Source organism: Pholis gunnellus (genome assembly GCF_910591455.1).
Source record: "Pholis gunnellus genome assembly, chromosome: 15".
NCBI lineage: Eukaryota > Metazoa > Chordata > Actinopteri > Perciformes > Pholidae > Pholis > Pholis gunnellus.
In genome coordinates, this window is record NC_136542.1 from 11,219,736 (window position 1) to 11,243,239 (window position 23,504).

Genomic DNA, 23,504 nt, shown 5'->3' on the forward strand with positions numbered 1-23,504 from the left:
AAACAGATAACCATATAATAAAACCAAAACCAACATACAACTATATATTGCATAATAAGACAGTTTAAAGTTACAAAGTCCTGGTTGTAGTGTTGTATCCTCTGTGGGATGTGTTTCGGGGGAAACAGTGAAACAGAAAGAAGGCCGGATGACTCTTTGACCAGTGAACATAAACCTCACAGATGATACAAGGTGTTTATGCATCAGGTGTTCACAACATTTTAAGAGTTGCACATAAAAAAAGACAATTTCGATCATTTATTTCAGACATGTTACACTGGAGCTACATGAAAACATTCCGCCAAATCAAATTGACTGTGAATATCGACCTGTTGTTCAATAACATTTTCCAGAAACTTGTCCGAGTCTGTTTTTGTTTCCTGTTTCCTCCTGAAGACACATTTCAGGTTTGACAGCAAATCTGTTCAAGAAGGATTCCTCTCTGCTGAGTGGTGTGATTCTGAGTGTCACGCGAGTGTGTTTGTGTGTGGGTGAGAGTGAACCTACGTAAGCCTGCGTACATGAAGGTGACATGAAGTCCCACAAAAAAAAGGCTCTTTATACAGCTTCTCTCTGGGGTGAAACAACTTGTGTGTCATATAGTCCATGCAGGAAAGTAACTTAAGTACATTTACTCAAGTACTGAACTAAAGTACTACAGTGAGTTACTCCTACTTTACCAGAATATTTCCATTTCACGCAACAGTCTACTTCCACTTCACCATTTCAGAGTAAAAAGTTCTTTTAACTCCTCCACATTTCTAAAACAGCTGTAGCTACAAATTACTTCAAGATCAAGCTTTAAAAATCCTTTAATGAGAATAAGATTTGAATTTCATTGAATCGACAACACTATAAATAATGCCTAGCACATTATTCTCTGTGAATCCTTTCCATTGCCCGGCCTATTTGCATATTCGAGTTGAGTTTGTACAATATTTTATTGTATATATATTTTATTTTTCCTGATTTTTTTATCCTTGTTCTCTCATTTATCTTATTCTTTATACCATAAAATAAGGCAAACACATCTTTAAAATAGGATCTTTCGAAGAAATTGGAATTACTTCCACCTCTGACTAAATCTTCAATGCACAAAAAAAGGTGAGGAGGCTGCGATTGCCGCTTGCAGGTGAGTTAACTTAGAATCAATCACAGCACAAAGAAAACTGGACGAGGCAGACTGAGGGGCTGAACCAGGTGAAAAGTGGAAGAGCTTGTTTTGCAGTCTCCCACGCTTTCTTCAACAATAACCGCCTTCAGTCACAAGTCGCCTCACCGGCCCCATCCATAAACCTCCACCACGCTATGAAGCTCCCATGTGACCTATAAATAAGGCACACATTGTTGTCCGTGTGTTCTGAAGTCACAACACGGCAATGAGTAAAGGTTGAGCAATTATCAGCAGGAGAAAAAAGGCAGAAAGAGGATTTTGTTTGATTATACTGAAGCTTAAATGCGTTGTCGACTCTGAAAGAGGCCGAAAACTGATATTAAGACCTTTGAAAGTTGTAAACATCCAGACGTTCAAGCAGATTTAGACAAACCACCACTTGTGTCTGAGGCCTGATGAGGCGATTGAGGGATTTCAACTGATGAGATCTCATCTGATTAGGATGTTACAGCACGAGGTTGTCTTACACAATCACACTTGCTCACCAATAACAACAGAAGAATGGTTTTGCATCTGATAATATCTAAACGGATCCAGAAATATGAGCGGCAATACAACGTTTTCTGTCATCGTGGCTCAGCATCTTCGTCTCTCTGTGTGTTGAAAATGAAGGTGGCAAGGTTTTCCAGGCTTAAAATAGTGCGTTGAAGTGACAATGATCACGCAGGAATGTTGTGTGTTCTGTTTGCCTGCATTCCTAAACAACTCACTCACCTCACACTTTTAGCTACAGTTTGTTCGGCGTCACTTTTTTGGGGGATTAAGCGTGTATCAAAATAGAGACTTAGCCCAACAGCAGGGGGAAGATAACACACATTTCCCTCTAATAACTGTAATAGGATATGTTTTGAGTGTAATTTGGGTATATTGTGAGTCGCTCTGAGTGTTGTCAATCAATCAGGTGGCTGAATTTACAGTCTTACTGCTACAGTCTTACGATGTGAAGAAATGTGTTCAGTTATTTATCCTCTGTTTGGTGGGGTGTTGAAAGCTTTAGTGTTATGACTGTGTTTTGAAATGTATTATGGAAATAAGGATTTGGTGGGGTTTGAGAATGTATCTATAATAATGGAATAAGGAGCTAAGGGGTTTGCTTTGTTTGGTGGAAAGATTGACAATAAAAAGATTTTACAAAATCTTCAGCCTTTATTTTTCTTTTGCAAATAGATGATGCAGCATCCCACATCATCTCTATTTGATGTCACTTAAACATCTTAAAACAAACAGCTTTATACTCTTTATAATCCCTCCACACCCACACAGAGTCTTTCATTTATTTATACATTAGTGAGCAATGCTGCGATGTGTTTCGGTTTCATCACGTTTTCAGGTGGTGATTTTATATCTTTGGCACTGCTGCTTGTTGTCCAGAAGACATTTCCTGCAAGGCTGATAAAGAAAATAACCGATTGTATCTGAACTTCACAGTAACATTTATTTTCAGACTCAACATCTTTTTAGCGGTTTGACATTTACCTTTATCTAGAATTAGAATTAGATGAATTGATGGGCGGATGAAAGGGATTTAATAGTAAAATTAAATTAATCTGATTGAACTAATTTATTCACAAAATACAAAATATTATTTTTTTCCAATCTCTTATGAAAGCAAACATTTCATTCACAACTATATAAATTGCTCTAAATGTATTTTGCATCACAGCTTCACACACACACACACCAAATAAAATATCTCCTTCCAGATGTCAACTGCACACTGATGTGCTAAGTATAAAACAATATTAGCAAGAGTATTTGCATTTCCATTGGCAGCATCATGTAAATAAAGACTATGTACACAAATGCAATGAGGAAACAAACACAATTAATTTAACTGAAGACGTCATGAACATAGTTACCGTACAATTACAGTCCATTGCAAACTTAAATCTTATTTCTAGGGTTCAAGCTCTGATTTCTAAGTGATTTAATTGGTTACACGTGTTTTCAAATGTGCATTGGGTCAGGTGATGATTCAGTGTTGTATGTCAATGGCAGTGTTTAGCAAATAACACACAATGATTTCTCTAATGTAGATAACCGTGTGTAGTTATTTGCAAAAATGTTTCAACATTTTCCAACTTGGTGTAAAGCAGACAATATGCTTATGGTTTAGCATTCCTGGTCAACAGATGAGTTACATCGATAAGTTAGTAGTTTCAATAATTGTGCCACAAGTACCACTTTTCGTGTCTTGGCATTTGCAAAAACTACAATCAATCAATCGGTTCTCAAAGTAGTTGCCATTTAATATTCTGTCAGTCGACTAACCAATTATCAACTAATCATGTCAGCTGTACAAATCATCACAGGAAGTTTAATAGCTAAGTTATTTGCATAACAATAACTGAATAGTACCGTTCCCTTTTATCGGACTGAATGGTCAGTAACATCCACAGCTCAGGGCTAAAACATCAGCAGTGTTGTGAAGCAAAACACACACAAACACTCCATCAAGAATCCCAAAATCCCATAACACCTGGAAAAAGTACTGACTTCTTTCCTCCAATGAGTGTGTGTGTGTGTGTGTGTGTGTGTGCATTAGCTCAAGTGTTTTAAAAGTCGCACTGCAGCATGCGGGTCTGCCGTGCCCTCTGTGTTTGTTTTGACTGTCATCAGTGGGAGCAGTGTGATACCATCAAACCCCGGCCTCAGCAATTCTACTGAAAAACATCACCATGGAGAGAGTCTGATGAGGCTGTAATTGAAAAAGGAAAACCCAAAGTAATAAGCTACACAGGAGCAATGACAATCTCACAAAGTCTATATAATAATGTTTATGGATCAGACTCAAATATCATCCAGGTAAAACTGAGCAGATGTAAATAACACGCCGTCTTCGCATCATTTCAAACCTTAACTGTCCTGTGTGCACATTTACGAAGCCTGTTAACATTTAGTTAGAGAAAGACAAACAGCATGATAATGATCTTCAAACACATTACAAACTGTTTCATTAGTCACATCAGCTCCTCAGCTGTTTACCCAATAACAGCAAGCTTCACCGTAAGCTCCCGAACTTCAAACCTTCACTGACGGTCCAGTGTGACTCAAACAGACCTCAATACAGTTACAAGCAATTTCGGCTCAGACAAGTACTCACATGCTAGAAAAGTGGGATGGATTTGAATCTTATTTCCATCTCGGTTTGGTGCCTGGAGAGAGGCGGGACGGCGTTAAAAACCAACTGTCTTCTAGGAGGAGGGAGGTGGAAAAGAGGGTTGGGAGAGAAAGGTCAGGGGGGGTGTTGAAGCCCGCTAAGCAAATTGACAAAGATGTCCCAAAGCATACTGGAGGCTTTGAGTCGTTGGAAACTGTTGAGCTCGGCTTCATGTTGCATCCAGGATGTGCTGACATATGCTTGGATGACCATTTGCCTGTGGTTTATTGCAGCACCTTTCATTTCTCGCTATATGTTTGTGTCTCACTTCGAAACAGTGATGAGATCATCTCTTTGCCTCGGGCTATTGAACACCAGCAACTACTGCAAGCTGGATGATTAAGCTGGATTTCTTTTTGTATTTTTAAGTAATTGAATGAAGGGAGTAAAGTCTTTTTATATAACACCTATCTAGTAAACAAAAGGAAGGAGAGAGTTTGCAAAGTTTAGAAGCTATGACTTTGAGTTTGGAACAAGGAAAAACAAATTAAACCTGAACAGAGGAGCTCAGAGATCTACCTGTGACAAGGAATAGATCTCTAATGCGGTCAAAGACTTCACATTCTGGTCAAGAGATGAGTTACATCTAAAGAAGGAACAAAGGTTTTCCTGCAACTCGGGGACAAGACCAACGGGCCACTCTGTTTTATCAGCATTAAGTTCTGGAAAATCATAAGCCTATCTCATTTTAATATGCTTTGAGCAGTCCTGTATGTTGAGGGTTAAGAGAGATATATAATTGAATATCATCTGCTTAGTAGTGATCATGTTACGCCTGCTGGATTGGATTTGTTTCAGAATTGATCATAAAATGGAGTCTATAAAGCCCCACACAGCCTTGCTCTACTGTCTATCACACCATGTCATGAAAATTACATTTTGTCTTGATAATATACCTTTAAAACTTCTTAATATGTGTACAAAGCATCGGACCTGGAACAACACCCTGGGGCACACCAAAAGACAGATCAGAGACGTACTTAGCAATAATGTTATGTTCGTCTAAACAACCACTTTTTCTGCATTTGTTTTTCTCTTTGAAGCTCCCAGAACATTGGATTCCAAACCTACAGGTGGAAAATAACCAAGTACATTTACTCAAATAATGTTGTTGAGAGGTACTACTTTACTCTAGTATTTACAGTTACATTTATCCGACAATCAGCCATAGTTATTAGTTACAGATTAAGAAAAATAATGCATGATAAGTTTATTAAATACAATGCATTGTTAAAGAGTTAATCTGTGGTTTCCAACCTTTTGGCTTGTGACCTCTTACAAAAAATCTGCGTCTGCTTGGGATCTGTTGACACGTTTCAGATGTCTGTGTATTGTCATCATTTCCACCAAAGAGACATTCCCCCTGTAAACAACCCAATGGGTTCTAATGTGTAACTGTTTGAGGCCGAAGTTTGAGGTGAAATTATTAATATTTCACAATAAAGACAATATTAGAGATAAGTCGAAAAAGTGATTATAAAGGTGAGTCGCTTCTTCTTTCCTCTCCCATTTACCATCTCACAACCCTTCAGATTTATCTTTTGACCCTTGATAGGTTGAGAACCACTGGATGTAACTAACTGTAAATAAAGTTCATAAAGTAGTTAAACTAGCTTCACCTGACCAGCTACAACTCTAAAATGCTCATTGATGCATCTGTATTATGAACAGTCTAGTGTCATATACAATCAGTACCAGGGGACATTTTTCCACAGTACTTTTGCTTTTGACACTTTCAGTGCATTTTGTTGATTATTCTAAACTTTTTTTAAAGTTGTATTTTGAATGTAGGACTTTTATGTCTGTCGGTGACTTTTACTGTTATTCATTGGAGTATTTTTGCGTTATTGTAGTACTTGTTACTCAAAGATCTGTCCAAATCTACTTATTTTACTTCACGAGAATAACTCAGGGGATCTTTTCTCAGGTTTGAGCCCACACTTTTATCCAACTCTTTCTTGTTTGTGTGTTTTCCCCTCATGGTTTGGCCTCTCAGCTCTTTGTCAAGTCAGCGTCAAGTCAGACCCACCGTCAGCAGCCCAGGTACATATTCCCAGCCACACACACACACACACACGCACACACACACATCCTTGTATCCCTCCCTCCCTGTATTATCCCATGTCCTCAGTGCAAACACAAACAAGCTCCTGGAGAAGCAGGTGTCTTTCCAATGGGATAAATAAACAGTAAACCAGGATCCAGGAGCAGGAGGTTGAGTCTGTGTGTGTGTGTGTGTGTGTGTGTGTGTGTGTGTTTGTGTTACAGAGGGAGAGACAGCGAGTGTGGGGGGAGGGGGGATTACAGTTAGTTTCTGTCTCAGTGTGTGTTTGAGGGGAGAAACTTTGAATATTGCTGATAGCATCTTTTAAGCTCCCTAAGTTTCTAACAAAGCTGTTTGTTATCACTCAGGGTGTTTCTTTTCATCTCTGGTTTGGGTTGTTTTGTGAATTTATGTTTATTTTTTTAAATCCTTTTTATCATAATCATCATCATTATGAAAAGTAGAGGCAATGCAAATCTAGTATGTCACATAGGCTCACAGCAGCTTACTATATATCGCAGATATAAACTTTTATAAAAATGGAATCTAATTATTTAAATCTTCCATAACAGACTTCTATAGAAAACTCCTCGTTGTCTGAACACATTGACAGTAATTTGTTTCACGCTACTTGCTGCATGATGCTGTAAATTAGATGTTAACCGTGAAGAGTGGGCCCCTGATTTGGTTACATGCTTATTCATCGTTTCATTTGCTCTCTTTGATGATTCTGGAGGTTTCGGGACGAATTTGCCTTTTTCTTATCTGCAGCTGTGCAGGCTGATGCTAATCTGTTCTCCAGGAGAATATAAACAACTCTATGTGTTGTCATCCAGTAACGGTGACACAGGTGGGAGTATTAGTTCATAAAATGAAGAGAACGGTTGACTTACAGTTGAGGAGGATGGTAAACTGTGTCTTACATTTGGTCAGTTTGCATGAGTGGTCATCTGAAACAAGATTTTAAGATTCAGTCTCTCTGTCCCGGCTTCCAGAAATATAATGGAGTAAAGTAAACCTCAATTTACTTTTACATCATATTTTACTTCATTTTATCTTTTTATACATTTAAATAGATTTCTTTACAAATTTGCTCAGAAAATGCCCAAAGATGTAAACAGACAGCCGTTTAGAATTTAAAGATAAACATTTCTAAAATCATATGAATAATCAGTTGTGTATCATTCTCATGATATTTGAACTCAAGTGATCCTGCAACATGTTTTGAAGCTATTAATCAGTGGTTGAGAAAACAATCTCAACACAAGGATAGGTACACAACGTTTTAAGTCTGTCTCCAAATTGGAAGACGACTATAAATAGAATAGACTCAAAGTCAGACTGCTGAAGCTTCATGTTATACTTATGTTATATCAACTTCAGAACACATTTTGTACAAAACAAGCCCTCTGGATTTTGTTGCACATCTTTTACACTAGAAACTCATTAGAGAAGGATTCATTTCTCAACAACAAAGCCTGCTTCAATGTTCATTTGGGTGAACATACCCTTTGTAAACATCTTCTTACAGTTTTAAATTAAGTAAATTCTTAGCTTCATGTTAACTTGCATTAATGATTATCAAGAATTTCCATGAGCTCCATGCAGTGATGTTTACAGATTATGCATTTTAGGAATCTGATCATACCTGCAGATACCCATGAGGTTGTTGTGTTTGAGCTTTTTTATTTGATTCCTGTTGAAGGGCTGGACTATACTCTTACACATACAACCAATATCATAATGCTGCAGTGACAATACCCACAAGATGGTGTCCCTTGCTCATCCAGTCCTTAAATTAGCACCCCACCACGGGTTTGTGTAAATACATTTATCAGTTGTGATTCAATTGTAATACTGGCGCATCCTTGCTTGTTTTTTTTTCACCCTTTGGTGTGTTGTCCTTTTTATCTTTTGATCAGCTTTTTTATATTCAACCCTTTAATCACCTCAAATAATGAAATATTAGAACGCATTTCTTTCCCAATTAATAACCCAACATGATAAAGTCCCAGCTGTGGAACCCTGCTCCTCCTCTGGCTCACCCCCGAGTCCCTTTACAGGTAGGCCACCAGGTGAGCCAATCACAACCTCAGAGAGGGTAATTGACAGTATGGCCCCGCCCTCCCGTCCACCTGTAATCCAATCCGCGCGCCTGTCACAGGTAAAACCGGCCTTAATTTCTCAGCATTGCCCCAAAAAAGCGAGAAAAGCTGACAAAACCCGTTCTCTCAGAAGGGGACACCTTGTTTGTTGCCGCAGCCCTCATCCAGCGTTAGCGGCGGAGTTTTCCTCGGTAAAGAAGACGGATCGGATTTTCAGTACCAACTAGAAAGTCCAGTTCGACCGACCGAAATGTCACAGGAGCATGACAAGTAAGTGTCCTGACTCTGCATTTACAGCAGGCATGATGAGCACGAGACATTATAGGCTTGAAATACTTACTTTTAATATTGTGGGAATTCTTACACTGTGTTTGTGAGTTCATGGCACTGACGGATTACTAAAACCCTTTAGACACGGTGGTCCACCTCTGACCTGCAGCTGCTGTCTGATGTTGTAAAATGTGTTCTGATGCGTAAGTGTTATTTTTAGGGTTATTTATCATAGCTTTTTTGTCAGGGTGAGTTTACTCTAAGACTTGGCTGCCATGCTGGATAGCGATTATATCTCATAGTTTCCCATGGTGTAACTCCGCTGATTTCACCTGTCATGTTCAAGCCTGTACAGGTGTATCCCCACCTGTCGTGCGAGCAGAAAAAACTGTTGGAATGAAAAACTGTCTCGTGATAGAGATGGGCGGTTTATTGTTTAATCTCGCTTTAAGCTCGAACAGTTATGTGGATAGTCTCGATGATGTTTGTTTAGGAATAAGCATGAACCTCAGCAGCGAGCTGTCAGCTAAATAAACTGTCTCTGCAGATGGTTGTATATTCATGACGGAGTTTTGATCAACAGCTTCACTTAAAAAATAAAAGTAAAACGCATGTTGGTGAAAATTCTTAGCCTATATTCTGTATGGTTTTTGAGGGCAATAACGAGGGAAGTTTTGACGGGAGTGAAATTGTACACCTGCTAGGCGTTGGCTCGACTTTACTGACACAGACAGAAGTCTAAGCAAGCACAGGGCCATATGAGATTAGTGGATTTTACTCTACATGACTCAAATGTTTTAAGTGTCAAAAATGTGATACTAAATGCATTGCACAGTTCTCTAAATATTATATATATTTTTTTCATGTTCTTGTACATTAAAAAAGAGAAATCATGCTGCGTTACTGACTACAAGTGCAATCTAATTTCAATCTCTGTCTAAAAAAACAATCAAACTCTTTTTTTTGTTTTAGTAATGGATTACAAGTCCTTAGAGTTTTATTACCAGTAAATAATGGATATTATCAGGTTGCCTTTTATGAATAGCACAATTAGATATAGGATTACTAATTATCACTTAGCTTTGACAATTGAGCGGAAAAAAAGCTGTATTTGTTGTAGATACTGAACATGGAAACTGAGCCAGTCAGCTTACACTTTGTCATAATCACTTCGTAGTGGCAGAAAATCAGGCAGTTGGATTTAGTGGCCAGATGATTGAAGGCGTATTGTAAGTGTGTGTAGTTTCCAAAGTTTGACAAGGAAAGCTAATGATAGATGAAACTTCAATAACAAGAGCTCGACTAATGACTTTACTTTTTTGGCTTAACGCGTCTAAGTAAATATAAACTGAGCAAACATTACAATTTACTCCGAGTTCAGTGTTGAAATGATCAACGTTTCTCACGTGTTGATATTGTGTATTCATTTCTTTTTTAGATTGAAGACGTTTACCTGAGTTCAATGAGCTTAAATGAACACGTTATGACTATTACCAGCAGATGAGACACATCGAAACACAAGCTGGTATGTGCTGGTTTTTGTCCAACTCAGTCCTGTTTACAAAGCAATGACCCTAAAGGCCTCACAAGATGGAAGAGGAAGAGGAGGAGAAAGACGCAGCCAGTGACTTTGAATAAAATCTCATGGTTCTCTTACGAAAACACTAGCATGGTGCTGGAATGTGGCAGGGTTAGTTACGTCACTTGCGGTCAGCTTCTCAGCCAATGAGAAGTTCCCGAGTCGTCGCACCGGACGAGCCTGTAGAGCATCTTTCACTCGAGACACCTCGGTGGTTTGATGGCTGAGATTTGTTACACAATCGTTGAAAAGCTTGAACAACAGGTCTTACGTATAAAGAACATCTAGTTGGCTGATCTCTCGCTCTTATAACCTGTTTGTCTGTTCTGAACGAGGCTGTGATTGTAGGTCTTGGCTTTGTGAACTCGACTTGAAGTCAGTGAGACAAATCAATCTGTGGAATGCTTGAGAAGAAGCTCATTACGGGAGATATTAATCCCACAGTCTATGTTTGCTTTTTTTTAAACATGTATGAGTAGTGTCCATACCGTATAAACCTTAAACTGTTGACAACTGAAAACTGAAAAACTTTTATATGCACTGTTAAAAAGCTTTAACAGCTTAAAAATTAATTTGTACACGCCACTTATGAAACTCTATCTTTTCACAGTAAGCGTGCGGTCCTGGTTCTCCAGAACGAGCCGGGCTATGGCGGCCAGCGTCGCTCCTTCACCACAGAAGACGAAGCCTGGAAATCCTTTTTGGAGAACCCGCTGACGGCTGCCACCAAGGCCATGATGAGCATAAACGGGGATGAGGACAGCGCCGCAGCTCTAGGCCTTCTGTACGACTACTATAAGGTAACAGGAAAACCTTAGCAGTGGATCTGGAAGCAATCAAAAGTGTAAAATCTTGTATCGGGGGTTAGTTACCAAATCCTTACAGGCTTTATGTGATCTTTTTCCATACTGACATCCGACCATCAAGCAGCATCTGTGAGGCAGAGCTCATGTCATGTAACTGATCTATAGACAGCAGGATGACCCAGCTTGTTGGATGTGATGTGGTCAGACGCTGAGCGGCTGTGTTTACCCTCCCATACAGGTGCCCAGGGAAAAGAGAACAATAACCCAAAGCAAGCCAGAAGCCCTGGTCTGTGATGTGGATCCCAACAAAAGGTAAGCAACAGCACGAAAAGCAGAGGGGAACCACGGCAATAAGGCAACAGAGGGATTTGAGCCCTTTCGCATTCTCTGAATTTTGTGTCCACATTTGCATATATACAAGTGAGCAGTGCAGAGTGCAGCCTTGACTGCTCACTAATTCATTTAAGGAGGAGCACCTTGTTTCTCCAAAACATCTCTTCAGGACAAAAAAACCAAGCTTGATTTTAGCATGAACACAATTGTGGAGTCGAATTCACTAGATTAAAGTTAAATAATAATATAAACATTATTATAACATTATTCATTAGGGGATCTTCCTGACATCAAGACTTATTTTTCAAGAGAGTCGCACAGTGACACAAAAAGGATTAACAAAGACAATCGCAAGTTTAAATTCTCAAAGGAGAATAAAAGAATTATGCTTGAGAGCTTTTAATGGTGTGTAGTACCTGAATCCAATATTAGTGCGTTCATATTGGTTGTCTACGGTATTCAATCACTTCATTTGTCCCTAAATTGGTTGCACAGCAGTGAAAACACAGAATAAAACACACAAATCCCATGAACACATATACAAAATAGAAAAAAAACACAAGCACAAGTTAAAGCCAGTAAAATAACTACGTATAACTTAAAATATGAGTTTAATTAGAATAGTGGTCCTGAAATGGTAGATGTGCTCATATCAGGGGATATGAAAGAGTTTTTAATGTTAGTTTTGATAACGAGATTCACAAAAAGCAAGATAACCCCAAAAAAATCCAGTGCTATGTGTTGTTTTTGTTTGTTGCAGACACCAGATGCAGGCCGGACACTCCATAGCTCCACTTCAGGAAAGCGGTATGGAGAACAGGATCCAGGTCCTCAAGGGGCCCTTCAATGTTCTTCAGCTGGCCCAGGAGAAGAGGGCCCAGTTCCCCTCACCAGGTCTGTTCACATTCAACAGCATAAACAGAGACGAGCAGCTTAAAAACAGAAAATCTGATCGTCAGTTTGCTGATTTTGTCTATTCAGACACGACCGTCACCGTTTCCATTGCCACCGTGCCAAACTACCCGCCCGTCAAGACGGAGGGGCCCACCCATGGCTTCTCAGTGACCGTGCCAAACAACTGCGCCGAAACCGACGGCCATGTGGGCGTCTTTGACCGCCAGCTCACCCACAACACCATACAGTTCAGCCCCAGCACCCAGTCCCGCACGCCCCCTGACTCCACCTTCTCCGAGAGTTACAAGGATGGTTCCCAGGAGGTGTGTGTTTCGATCCCCCTCTTTCTAAACCCCGCTAATGCTCTCCCTACAAACCCCCTCCTTCCTCTCCTCTCCGCTCTCAGATCTCTCCCATCACACAATAGGATATTCACCTGATCCCATGGAGCCAGCGGTGGGCTTAGCCTTCCCTGGTTTTATTTGAACATGCCAAAATAGCGGCCAGTGTGTTATTATGCCATTGTCTCACAAACACAATAAAGTGCTGTACTCTTCTCCTTCAATAGCCAAAGCCCTTTCGCTCTCCTCTTTTTCTATTTTACCTGGAGGCGAATTACCTCAGAATGGAGTAACCCAACAAAACGCCTGTACAGGAAAAAGTGAGGGGGAATTGAAGGAAGGCTATTAAAATGAAAATAAATAATTGAAAATCAAAGCAAAGTAGCTGTTTAATATCCTCTTTTTGCTGGGACCTCACTTCACTCTTTATCTGTTTTCTTTTTGCGCTGCAGGTCTTTTCCTTCCCTGGGGATATCCAGTTACGTATGGCGTCCATGACGCCTGAGGACTACACTCACTTTAACACCATGCCGGGGTAAGTCGCACTGCCGACTGCCCGCCGTCCAACTTCCACCGCCATTCAGCTTTTTAACACAACACCCCAGAACGGCCTCATTCATGGCAGTCACAAGGGAGACACCAGACTACCCTCCGTGTGAAAGACAAGAGTCGGCACACACGGGCGTTCTCTGGCCCCGCACACTCGCGTTTTAGCTGCACTTGATAAATGAAGCGTGCCCCATTATGCTTTGGTTTTTGAATGCTATTGTTGCATTGTCATCCAGTTTTACAGAAAATAAAAGCCTTTTCCACATGTTTTATTCTTGATGTTGGTTTCATTCTGCTTCTTTTTTTTTTTTACCGTATTTTAGGAATAACTTTGAGTACACTCTTGAGGCGTCCAAGTCTCTGCGTCAGAAGACAGGTGACGGGACGATGACGTACCTCAATAAGGGACAGTTTTACCCGATCACCCTCAGGGAGGTTGACAACAAAGGAATGCACCAGCCCATTACCAAAGTCAGGGTAAGAATAAGAAATACATCTAAAACAGGACAACAACATAGGATTAATCACTTAAATCAAATGCTAAATTATCATTTTAACCTTTGTTCATCCATTGCCAGAGTGTAGTGATGGTGGTGTTTGGAGAGGAGAAGTGCAGAGATGATCAGCTGAAGCACTGGAAGTACTGGCACTCCAGACAGCACACTGCCAAACAGAGGTGTCTGGACATTGGTAAGAACCACTATTTTTATTTAAACTGTCAATCACATAAATTATATGTACCATTTAGCAGAACAAAAGTGCTGCAATAAAGTGTCAAATTAGTAGCTTAGCAGTATAGCTAGCAAGAAAAAGTGTGTTGCTTGGGATTCATTCTGCAGCCTTTAAAACCTCAGCATGTCATAAATAAATATAAAGTTTCCCTACACTTTTACACTTTGTTACACTGCTATTAAATTCACTAAACTGTTGTCTTATTGTGACAGCTGACTACAAGGAGAGCTTCAACACCATTGGTAACATCGAGGAGATTTCCTATAACGCCATTTCCTTCACCTGGGACACCAATGACGAGGCCAAAGTAAGACAGTAAAAGAGACACTCACAAACAGACGCACAGATATACATCTGATTGACACCATATTCAAATCCCAAGGCTGCTTCTGACATCATTTATGTAGGATCAAGAACAGTGTTTGGTCCACAGGGTTTTCATATACTTCCTTGTCTTGAACTCTTAATACGAGCCTTGAACTTTTCACATCGACACACGTGAAACCTTAAGCCAAAAATCAACTACTCCTCCTATTTTTTTTAAGGTCTTGTGTGTTTTGCCAAAGACCAGAATTTAGGTTTCAGGTGTTAACACCCCTTTGTCGGTGATCATCAGCAGCTTTGTTCATTGTGATCCTCCAAAACAGTCGTTAAAGAAGATTGGGGCCTAAATAGAAGAGTGAGGATGCGGTCACGTCGTTCCTCCCCTCCTCTTGTGTGTTTAGTCTTGTTGCGTGGAGACGTTGAGGTGTGTGGTGTTTCTTGACTCGTCCAACCTGCCTGTCTCCCCTATTGTGATGCTGTGTGTTAAGGTATTTCTGCACACCAGACAGTTGCAACAAAGAGTGCAAGAATGAGGAAACTCAGCAGGGGGGGTGGACGAAGACCGGATCACACAGTTAACACATAAAATCCTGTTCAACGGGTAGGAGAGATGACTGAAAGGAGGAGCTCCTGTCCTCTCTCCCTCTTCCATTTTTCATTTGTTGTTGACCCTCATGTCGGCGCTCCCTGGCACCAGTCCACTGTCAGCCCGAGATGGAGGACGACTGACAACCTATACAGACGAAGAGACAACATGGCGCCACGGATCATCTCCAGCGTCTTGCTCTCTGTGCGCTACAACTGAAATAGTCACAAACGTCTCTCACGCACACACACACACCAGGATGTGGGTCTAACTGTCTCATGACTCGAGGCCTGTGTCCATAGGATGTTCATCCTTGTGTGTATATTTGAAGCACCACCCTGCTGCGTTGTTTGAGCATCTCATCAATTAGATGAGATGTTGTATGACAGATAAAAAATTGTGTGTGTGTGTGTGTGTCCGTATTTACCTCTCTTTCTCATTTTCTCTCTGTGTGTGAGCAGGTGTCTGGCCTTCCCCCAGGGGTGATTGCTTTGCAGCATATATGTATTGTGGCGTATTTGCAATAGGCAGCCCCTCCCTTTTGTTTACCTGCTCTGGGGCAGTTAACTGATGTTATCAAAAAGGACGAAAATTATTTCTTTAATGCTTAGTATAAAGCAGCCAGAAACCCCAAATACAAGAAAAGAAACGTAAGCACATCGAGAAACTTATAAATCTTCACCCCAAATATTACCATAGAACAATTCAAGGTTGCAGAAAATATGATGCACAAAACAATGTAAGAAATACAACTATAACACAGTGTATTTACTTGTAAAGGGATTTTATTCCAACTTGACAGACATTGTGACATCAGCTTGTCTCTACATGCTATATGAATACGATGTATAAATAAAATGCTCAGTGTATTCATCGATGAATAGACTGACTCCAGAGGGTTTTACTGAATTTATGCAATGCACAAATGCATTCACTCAGATAACTTTTTCTTTTGGCCTTTTAATAATATCTATATGATCTGTGATAGCTGCTGCTCACTCCTTGGTTCCTCTCTGTTCGATGCTTTCATAAATGTTATGATAGTGTGTCTTGTTGACACAATGATAACCTGTTTCCAATACAAGCACCAGGAGGACCGAGGGAGCATCTCCACGGGAGAAAAAAATATGAGCCTGTGATGACTGTAGTTGACCAATGGAGGGCAACACAGAACACTGAATGTAGTCTGAGGACTGAGCAGCAGAAAGGCCTTCAGTGTTACACTATGATGCTAAGTGGATGATTGAATAATTAATGAAAACCTTCATGATTTAGAAGCAGCTATTAAAGAAATATAAGTTGCAGTTGACTTTAATTGACAAAGCTTGTGGATGTTTTTACTGTATACGTTTGTTTCTCCAACTTTGTACGGGTGAAGATTGACATGTTCCCTGTGCTTTAAACACAACTGTTCCTCCCTCCACAGATCTTCATCTCCGTCAACTGTCTGAGCACCGACTTCTCCTCCCAGAAGGGTGTGAAGGGTCTTCCTCTGAACCTGCAGATTGACACCTACAGCTACAACAACCGCAGCAACAAGCCCATCCACCGCGCCTTCTGCCAGATCAAAGTCTTCTGTGACAAGGGAGCCGAGAGGAAGATCCGAGACGAGGAGAGGAAGCAGTCCCGCAGGAAAGGGAAGGTCGCTGAGCTCAACCCTGGCCTGGCCTGTGAGTCACTCTTGAGTACTTCACCTTGTATAACATGCATGAGAAGGGGACTGAAACTGCTATTATTTTTGATCTAGATTATTTTCCCACCTAATCCCAGAGTTTAAGTGCATTAGTCATAACAGATAACACAAATACAACACCTAGGCTCTTTCTGACCCCAAATCACCTATAAGATCATCGTTTTTGTCCTAAAGCTGAAATGAATGACTATGTGTAATGTGAAAGTGGACGCTGGCAGTGATGAACCCACTCACACCACTCCAGCCACAGCTAGTGCTGTCTGATGAACCCACTGTAAGCTACCGTCCCAGCACCAAACAGCAGACAGGCAAAGTTAGACCTTAAGACTCACATTGGCCTTAAATGTGCCCAGGCACACAACTCTAAATGCTTATGTTGCTCTGTGTTTGCTGGATGTGTAATAACGTTATAAAGTGATTCTTTGTCAATGTCTGACAGCTTGTTGTGCTGCTCCCAGGCAGCCATAACAATAAAATGAATGCAGACTTTAAAGACACTTAATGGACACCTAATAAAAAATGTACTACTCCCTGTTGCGTCCTTTCCTTCCAGTTGTGGATGCCAAAGTTCCCATCCTCCAGAAACGCAACGATGTGACCATCTTCAAGATGATGACCGACCACGAGACCCAGCCCGTCCTTTTCATTCCTGACATCCACTTCTCGACCTTCCAGCGCCACGTGAGTGCCAGTCACAGACATACAGCTCCAGCACGGACCAACATGTCTTGCCTGTCATTTCTGACCATACACACTTTGTTTTGCTACATTTATGTAACATGTGTTGCATCTTCGATGGTCCATAAACAGTTTTATTTCTGCCTCCACCCACTCATCAGCCAGCTGGGTCGAGGTGACATGATTGCTTGCTAGTTGGCAGGAACATTGAGTTCTGGTTTGGAGCTCTGAGTCCTAGATACCAATAGCTGGATGAATCATTTACCAGTGACTCAAAAAGAACCGGGGGTTTCGGAAGATACTACCTGTACTGCTAACTTTATGTGTTCGCATGCTCAGAGGAAAGTAAAGAGGTAGATTTAGAGACGAAGAGAGGACTGCAGACTGCAGCGTTGATGATGCGTGGATGCTGTATGTGGCAGATTTTACCGACCCCATTTGTCAGGTTTTTTTCTTCCTCTGACTGGACTCTGAGCTTTGCTTCTTCCAGTCAGGATGTACACGTGACATCACACTTTCAGAGTGTGTGTGTGTGTGTGTGTGTGTGTGTGTGTGTGTGTGTGTGGGCCTGGCCTGGACACATCATTTCAGGCACTTTTCATGTTTTCTTTGACACGTAAGGTGAGCTGCTTTATTTGTAGTAAATGTCTCTGGAGGAAAAAAATAATTTAACTACTTGTGACCTTTGAGTGCCCCCTTCTGGCCACATTATGAGCTGTCCCAGCTGAATAACTAAGTCTACCTTGCACTAACAGGCTGAGGGAGGGACAGGAGGTTATTTCTGGTGTAGGCAACGACATTGAACCTGACTGAACTGCTATCGGTTTCTGATAAACTCTGGGTTTACAGGGTTTCCTCTCAGAATAGAATTCTATTAACAGCAATGCCTGCAATCAATACAGTTGCAGAGAAAAAAAAGGCTCCACTAGAACAGCAGCTTTCTGAGAATTTAAAAAAAGACAACTAAATATTTGACATTGACTTTTACATTATTTAAGATAGTGAATTGGTTGAAGGAGTTTCATGCACTCTGTAATTTACTGTATAACTGAACACAGCCAGCACATATACAACGTGTTGCTGCAGTGTAACTTTGACCTGGCTGTAGTACTGCAGCAGTGACAGAGTTGTAAATGTTTAAACATGCATTGCAGGATATATATTAAAATTATTTAATTTATATTGGGTACCCAACACTCAGATATCTATTGCTGATACTATTAAAGTCATCTCTGAAACTAGATATAGTTGGTAGTTTATTTAAAAAACTCTTATCTTCCATATGAGTTAATTTTTCTTTTTCTGTTTCCTCTGCAGTCTTTCCCGACAGAAGACGGAGAGGACAGGTGAGTTCACTGAAGCTCTGATTTTACACTTGCTCTTTTCACACTTGCTTTTGAAGTCGTTTTGAACCGAGACAACCTTTGGCTCCTTCCCAGTAACAGGAATACAGAGATACATAGGTTGTTTCTAGGAAATGAGCGTTGGCATTGTGTGCATACGTGTCAGTTTTACAGCCTGTTAGCTGGTTTTACGGGCATTTCAGTAGTGATTTGTGTGTGTGTCCACTGCAGCTCGGGCATGAAGAGATTACCCTTCAGTGATGAGGAGTTCGGTTCGCCCCCAAACAAGATGGCGAGAGGAGGGGAACCAAAGAAAGGTACTGTGTGTGTGTGTGTGTGTTGCTGTATTGTAATGCTTTGACTGTTAACATGCTCATCAGGTGAGTTATGCTCTTCTCAGGGGAAAAATCTGTGTGTTAAAGTGTGTGTGTTTGCTGTGGTCAGCCCCTGGAGGCATCTCTCTCTCTCTCTCCCTCTCTCTCTCTCTCTCTCTCTCTCTCTCTCTCTCTCTCTCTCCCCCTCCCTCCCTCTCCCCCTCCCTCTCTGAGCCATGTGATTATTCCAGGTCCTTCAAAACACATGCACGTGTCCAAAGCCTCCACTGACCCAACAAAATACCACTGATAACTACGTGCACGCACTCATGCAAACAAGTCTGTGCCCTTTACCCTAGATACTATTCATAGGCAATCAGCAAACATTTTTTCAATACTAAAATGTGTAACTATATCCTTAAAGATGTGTTAGAAGGGGAAAGTTATGGGCTTCAACTTGATCATTTAAAATCTGTTTCACACAGATTCTACATAGATACACCTGCATACTTATAGCCAATAGAGTCACAAAGCCACTCGTGTATCACTCTACAACCATAAAATAAATCTCAAATGAAGCATGATTCAGCAAAAAGCATGACCAATTTGTCGGATGAAATTGACCTTAAATCGAACTAAATTGAGTTAAAGGTTTAGGTGAAGTTCTCTATAATCTTTGAAAGAACAGCTGTTGTGTTTTTCCAGTTAAAAAAATGTCATGTTGACGTTCGTCTGCCAATGTGCTGAACAGCTTCCAAATGATGTCCGTCTCAAAGACAGTTAACCCCGGCAGCTCCAGACCACAATGAACTGTGGCCTATATATGCTGTAGCATTAGGGAACACCACCACAGAGTCACTTATCGTACTGTTTCACTTCTTTCTTATTTGGTTTCGCTCTAACTAGTGAAAAAACTCTTATACACATAGTTACGTCTTTAAATATTTGTTGTGTTTAGAGGCCACAACAGGTTGGAAAACAACACAAGAAAAGCTATTTAGGGCATGATCTATTTTAAGAAGACTGAGTGTTGTGAATCAGAGGGGGGTCTGTCCATGTATACTGAGTGTGCTTTCTAGGTGTGCTTTGTCTGGGCCCAGTGCCACTTCTTTGAGCCTGGATGAGTGCCTGTAAAGTCTGGCAGGGTTGTATTTAGTTTATAACAGTACATCTTTAACTTTACTAATGGATTAAACATATGGGTACCAAACCAGCAGTCAAGCTGTTATACTGATGCGAATGAACGCTTCACGCCTGCCAGTGACTTTTGTCTGAGGCCAGATTTGGGGTTTGCTTTTGTGTCCAACCCATGAACATACATGCTTGGCTTTGACGAATTCCCGCCTCTTCTTTTTCTTTTTCACCACACAGTCCTGCTGTACGTGCGCAAGGAGACGGAGGAGGTGTTTGATGCCCTCATGCTGAAGAATCCCACGCTGAAAGGCCTGGTGGAAGCTGTAAGTTGACTTCAGATCATCGTGCTGGTAGTGGCTGGTATTGCGCTTCATGTTTTTGTTTCATATTGGAGGTCTCGGGCCAATGCACTTGAAACCCAGTTCTCCCTGTGTGTCTAAGAAACAATGGCAGGTTAAATAACCTGTGAGAGGACACCGACTCGAGAATACAAGGAGTGGATCGGGGAAATAAAGAGAGAGAGCGAGAGAGAGAGAGAGAGAGAGAGAGAGAGTTAAAAAGGGGCACAGGCGATGAAAGCATGCAGTAATGGAGGGGAGGGGTGGGAAAAAAAGTTGTGGAAAAGAGCAAATGGAGAAAGCGGAAGAGGAGAATGTGGGACAAGGGTGTGTAAAATGCAAAAAGAAATAGAAGTATGAAAAGAGGCGGGCGTGAGGCTGCATTTAGGCTACAGGGGCCGTGTTCAGTAATTATGGAGAACCAACAGTGGAATTGATGAGCTATAACAGATGAACCAGATGTCAGTTAAGGATTAGAATTGTCTTTGTTCAAGCGTTTATGTTTCTTTCAATAATTTTACATTGATTTGTGTTTTTGTTTCAACCAGATTTCAGAGAAGTATGAATTACCTTTGGATAAGGTTGGAAAAGTCTATAAGAAGTGCAAGAAAGGGTGAGTTTGATTTATTGACACTGCACTACATTATGTGTAGGACCTTTGTGAAGGACCTGGCATTATTAAAAAACAAATATTCTTCCTACAGCAGGATTTTTTTTTTTAATAGGCAAATAAAGCAAAATGTAGTTCTCTGTCAAAATGTGCATAATAAGAGGGTCAATCAATTTTCCCCAGATTCATCATTGGCTGATTTAAGTCTTATCCCTTTTACAGAGAGGCCAAAACTCCTTTACACTTACGCCAAACCACACTGATATTTTGCCTGATTTAACTTCCAAACATATTTCTAATGCGTATTTATTTGGTAGTTTGTGAGTGGATTGAACATTAGCAATCAGACTAGCTGCTGCTGTGATGCTTATCAGCCAATCATGAGCTGTAGGAACAGACCCACACAGGCTTGATTGACATCACCATAATTGGGATGTTGAAGGTAAATTGAATTGTGCAATGATTGCATTGAGCATATTTAAGGTAGAGCCATGCTCTTGAGCAAAACCTTGCTGTAGTGCAACACATCTTAAAGGACTAAAGTTAGAAGAGCAGATTGATACCACTGCTAACATATATTTGATCAGCAAAAATGTGGCTGCAGCTGGTTAGCTTAGCTTAGCACAAAGACTGGAAACAGGGGGAAATAGCTAGCTTGGCTCTATTCAACTGCTGGCTGTAGCAACATTTTCAATAAAGTGTACAAGAGTATTGCTTGAAAAGTACATACAGCAGATTGTAGGTTGTTTAATTAGGGACACTAGTCTTTAGTTTTTGTTGGGATGAAGATGAAATGAACAGGTCACTAACCCCCATATCTGATATATAATAGGATCCTAGTGCACATGGACGACAACATCATCAAACACTACTCCAATGAAGACACGTTCCAGATCACCATGGAGCAGATGGGCGAGATGTACAAACTCACCCTCACTGAGATCTGATTGGATGGGAGGAGGTGACATCACCCAGACCAGCGGGATGGAGGATGAATGAAATGAAACCGTCAGGAGTAGTGGTTTACACGTCTAGTTATGCAGTGATTATGGACTTGATTTAAAACTTAAATCATGTTGACTTTGTGCTGTATAAACGTCAAACAAATTTTAAAAATCCCACAAGAGGTATTTTAAAAAAGCCATAGCTCTTAATAGATCACAATGTTGATTAGATATGTAAGATTCATTTTAAAACCTTTTCTGTGCATACCAATCAACAAGTGAGGACAGGTTTTATTGTTAAGACATCTTTATTTTGTATCCAGTAAGTTGCACCTCAGATAATAATGCCTACTTTTGTAAATTTGTGTGCAGAGCATTTCTGGTGCTGCTATACCTCATGCTATGCAAGCAGCAGTGTTTCTTTTCATAAGGGGAAACGGCTCGTCTTTTGCTTGCTGAAGCCATAGCACTGATGATTACAATCTGTAAAGTTGGGGATTCTGTGCCCAAAATGAAGACAGCAAATCGTTGACGGAGCCCCAGTGGTTCAGTGTATTAATACTAAACAACATGGCAGTATTTAGTGTGCAAAACTCTTCAACCATCATACAATTAGGGTAGAATAATGTAAATGTTTGTTGTACTTTTTTAGCATAGGATACATGTTGTTTGTGAATGAAATGACTTAAAATATGTTTTTTTGTCAGATCAATATAAAAATGGCCTTTTTGTAAGTATTAAATAGTCATTAAATATATATATATATCGATAACGATGCTAAAACACAGCTACCGTTCCCCTGTAGAGTAGTTTTCTGAATGTCGATGAAATAGGTCAATGAATGTCTAGAACAGTCAGGCTGTTCTGGAAGTGCAATATCACATTTAGGTTCAGACACATTCGGAAAAATAACATCTCCTCTATTGCCATAACTACGGTATATAATACAAATTATCTGATAAAACTAAATGTTTTTTAAGGAAATATTGTTGTATATATCCACTGAAAAAATGGATCTATCTGATCCCTCCTTTTGTATTTCAGTACTTATGTGTATATATTTATTAAGAGATGGATGTGGGTCATTGTTTTTTTTTTATTAACTATATATATCCAAATTTCTATTATTCCTATTAATATAATGTTTTTTTTTCCTTTTTATATGAAGTTATTCTCACCTTACATGTCAAGGGATAAAAAGTTATTAATGTGTTTTTTTTTGTAAAGGATTTGACCAATAAAAGCTCTCCAGCAGCTTCTGTTTCGGTTGTCTGAGACCTTTCCTTCCTTGTGATCTCTCATACTGTTTCACATATTTCATTCCTTTTCAAACACAGCCCACATATAACTCAAACTGTCCATTTTACAACAGACCTGTACTCTATGAATAGGAAATGGTTTTAAATAAGTTAGAGTAGATCTGTCTGGATGATGTGTTGAGCTGCAGCACACATTAACTTTTCCATGCCACTGTTTTCTGTGTGTGTCCACAGGAACAGATGTCAGGGCATCAACCGTAAGTATATATGCACAGGAAACAGGCATGACAGGAC

The 23,504-nt window shown here is 40.3% G+C and overlaps 1 protein-coding gene across 1 annotated transcript; it reads left to right on the plus strand.

The window, feature by feature from the left end:
- The first annotated feature begins 8,591 nt into the window (after positions 1 to 8,591).
- On the plus strand, positions 8,592 to 23,212 carry grhl1 (grainyhead-like transcription factor 1). Its single transcript, XM_079174507.1, has 16 exons — positions 8,592 to 8,753; positions 10,943 to 11,132; positions 11,377 to 11,450; positions 12,232 to 12,365; positions 12,453 to 12,688; positions 13,159 to 13,241; positions 13,579 to 13,732; positions 13,834 to 13,945; positions 14,200 to 14,294; positions 16,324 to 16,567; positions 17,144 to 17,271; positions 18,586 to 18,614; positions 18,843 to 18,928; positions 20,297 to 20,382; positions 20,946 to 21,010; positions 21,840 to 23,212. The coding sequence occupies exons 1-16, from the start codon at positions 8,734 to 8,736 to the stop codon at positions 21,952 to 21,954; spliced, it is 1,851 nt and encodes a 616-aa protein (XP_079030633.1). The 5' UTR covers positions 8,592 to 8,733; the 3' UTR covers positions 21,955 to 23,212.
- Positions 23,213 to 23,504: the final 292 nt, after the last annotated feature.

What these genes read in the sequence shown, in the direction of transcription:
- grhl1 (XM_079174507.1), top strand. Translation starts at nt 8,734, where the DNA reads ATGTCACAGGAGCATGACAA. An exon ending in ACACCAATGACGAGGCCAAA is followed by an intron (nt 14,295 to 16,323) that starts GTAAGACAGTAA and finishes CTCCCTCCACAG; the next exon opens with ATCTTCATCTCCGTCAACTG. An exon ending in TATAAGAAGTGCAAGAAAGG is followed by an intron (nt 21,011 to 21,839) that starts GTGAGTTTGATT and finishes GATATATAATAG; the next exon opens with GATCCTAGTGCACATGGACG.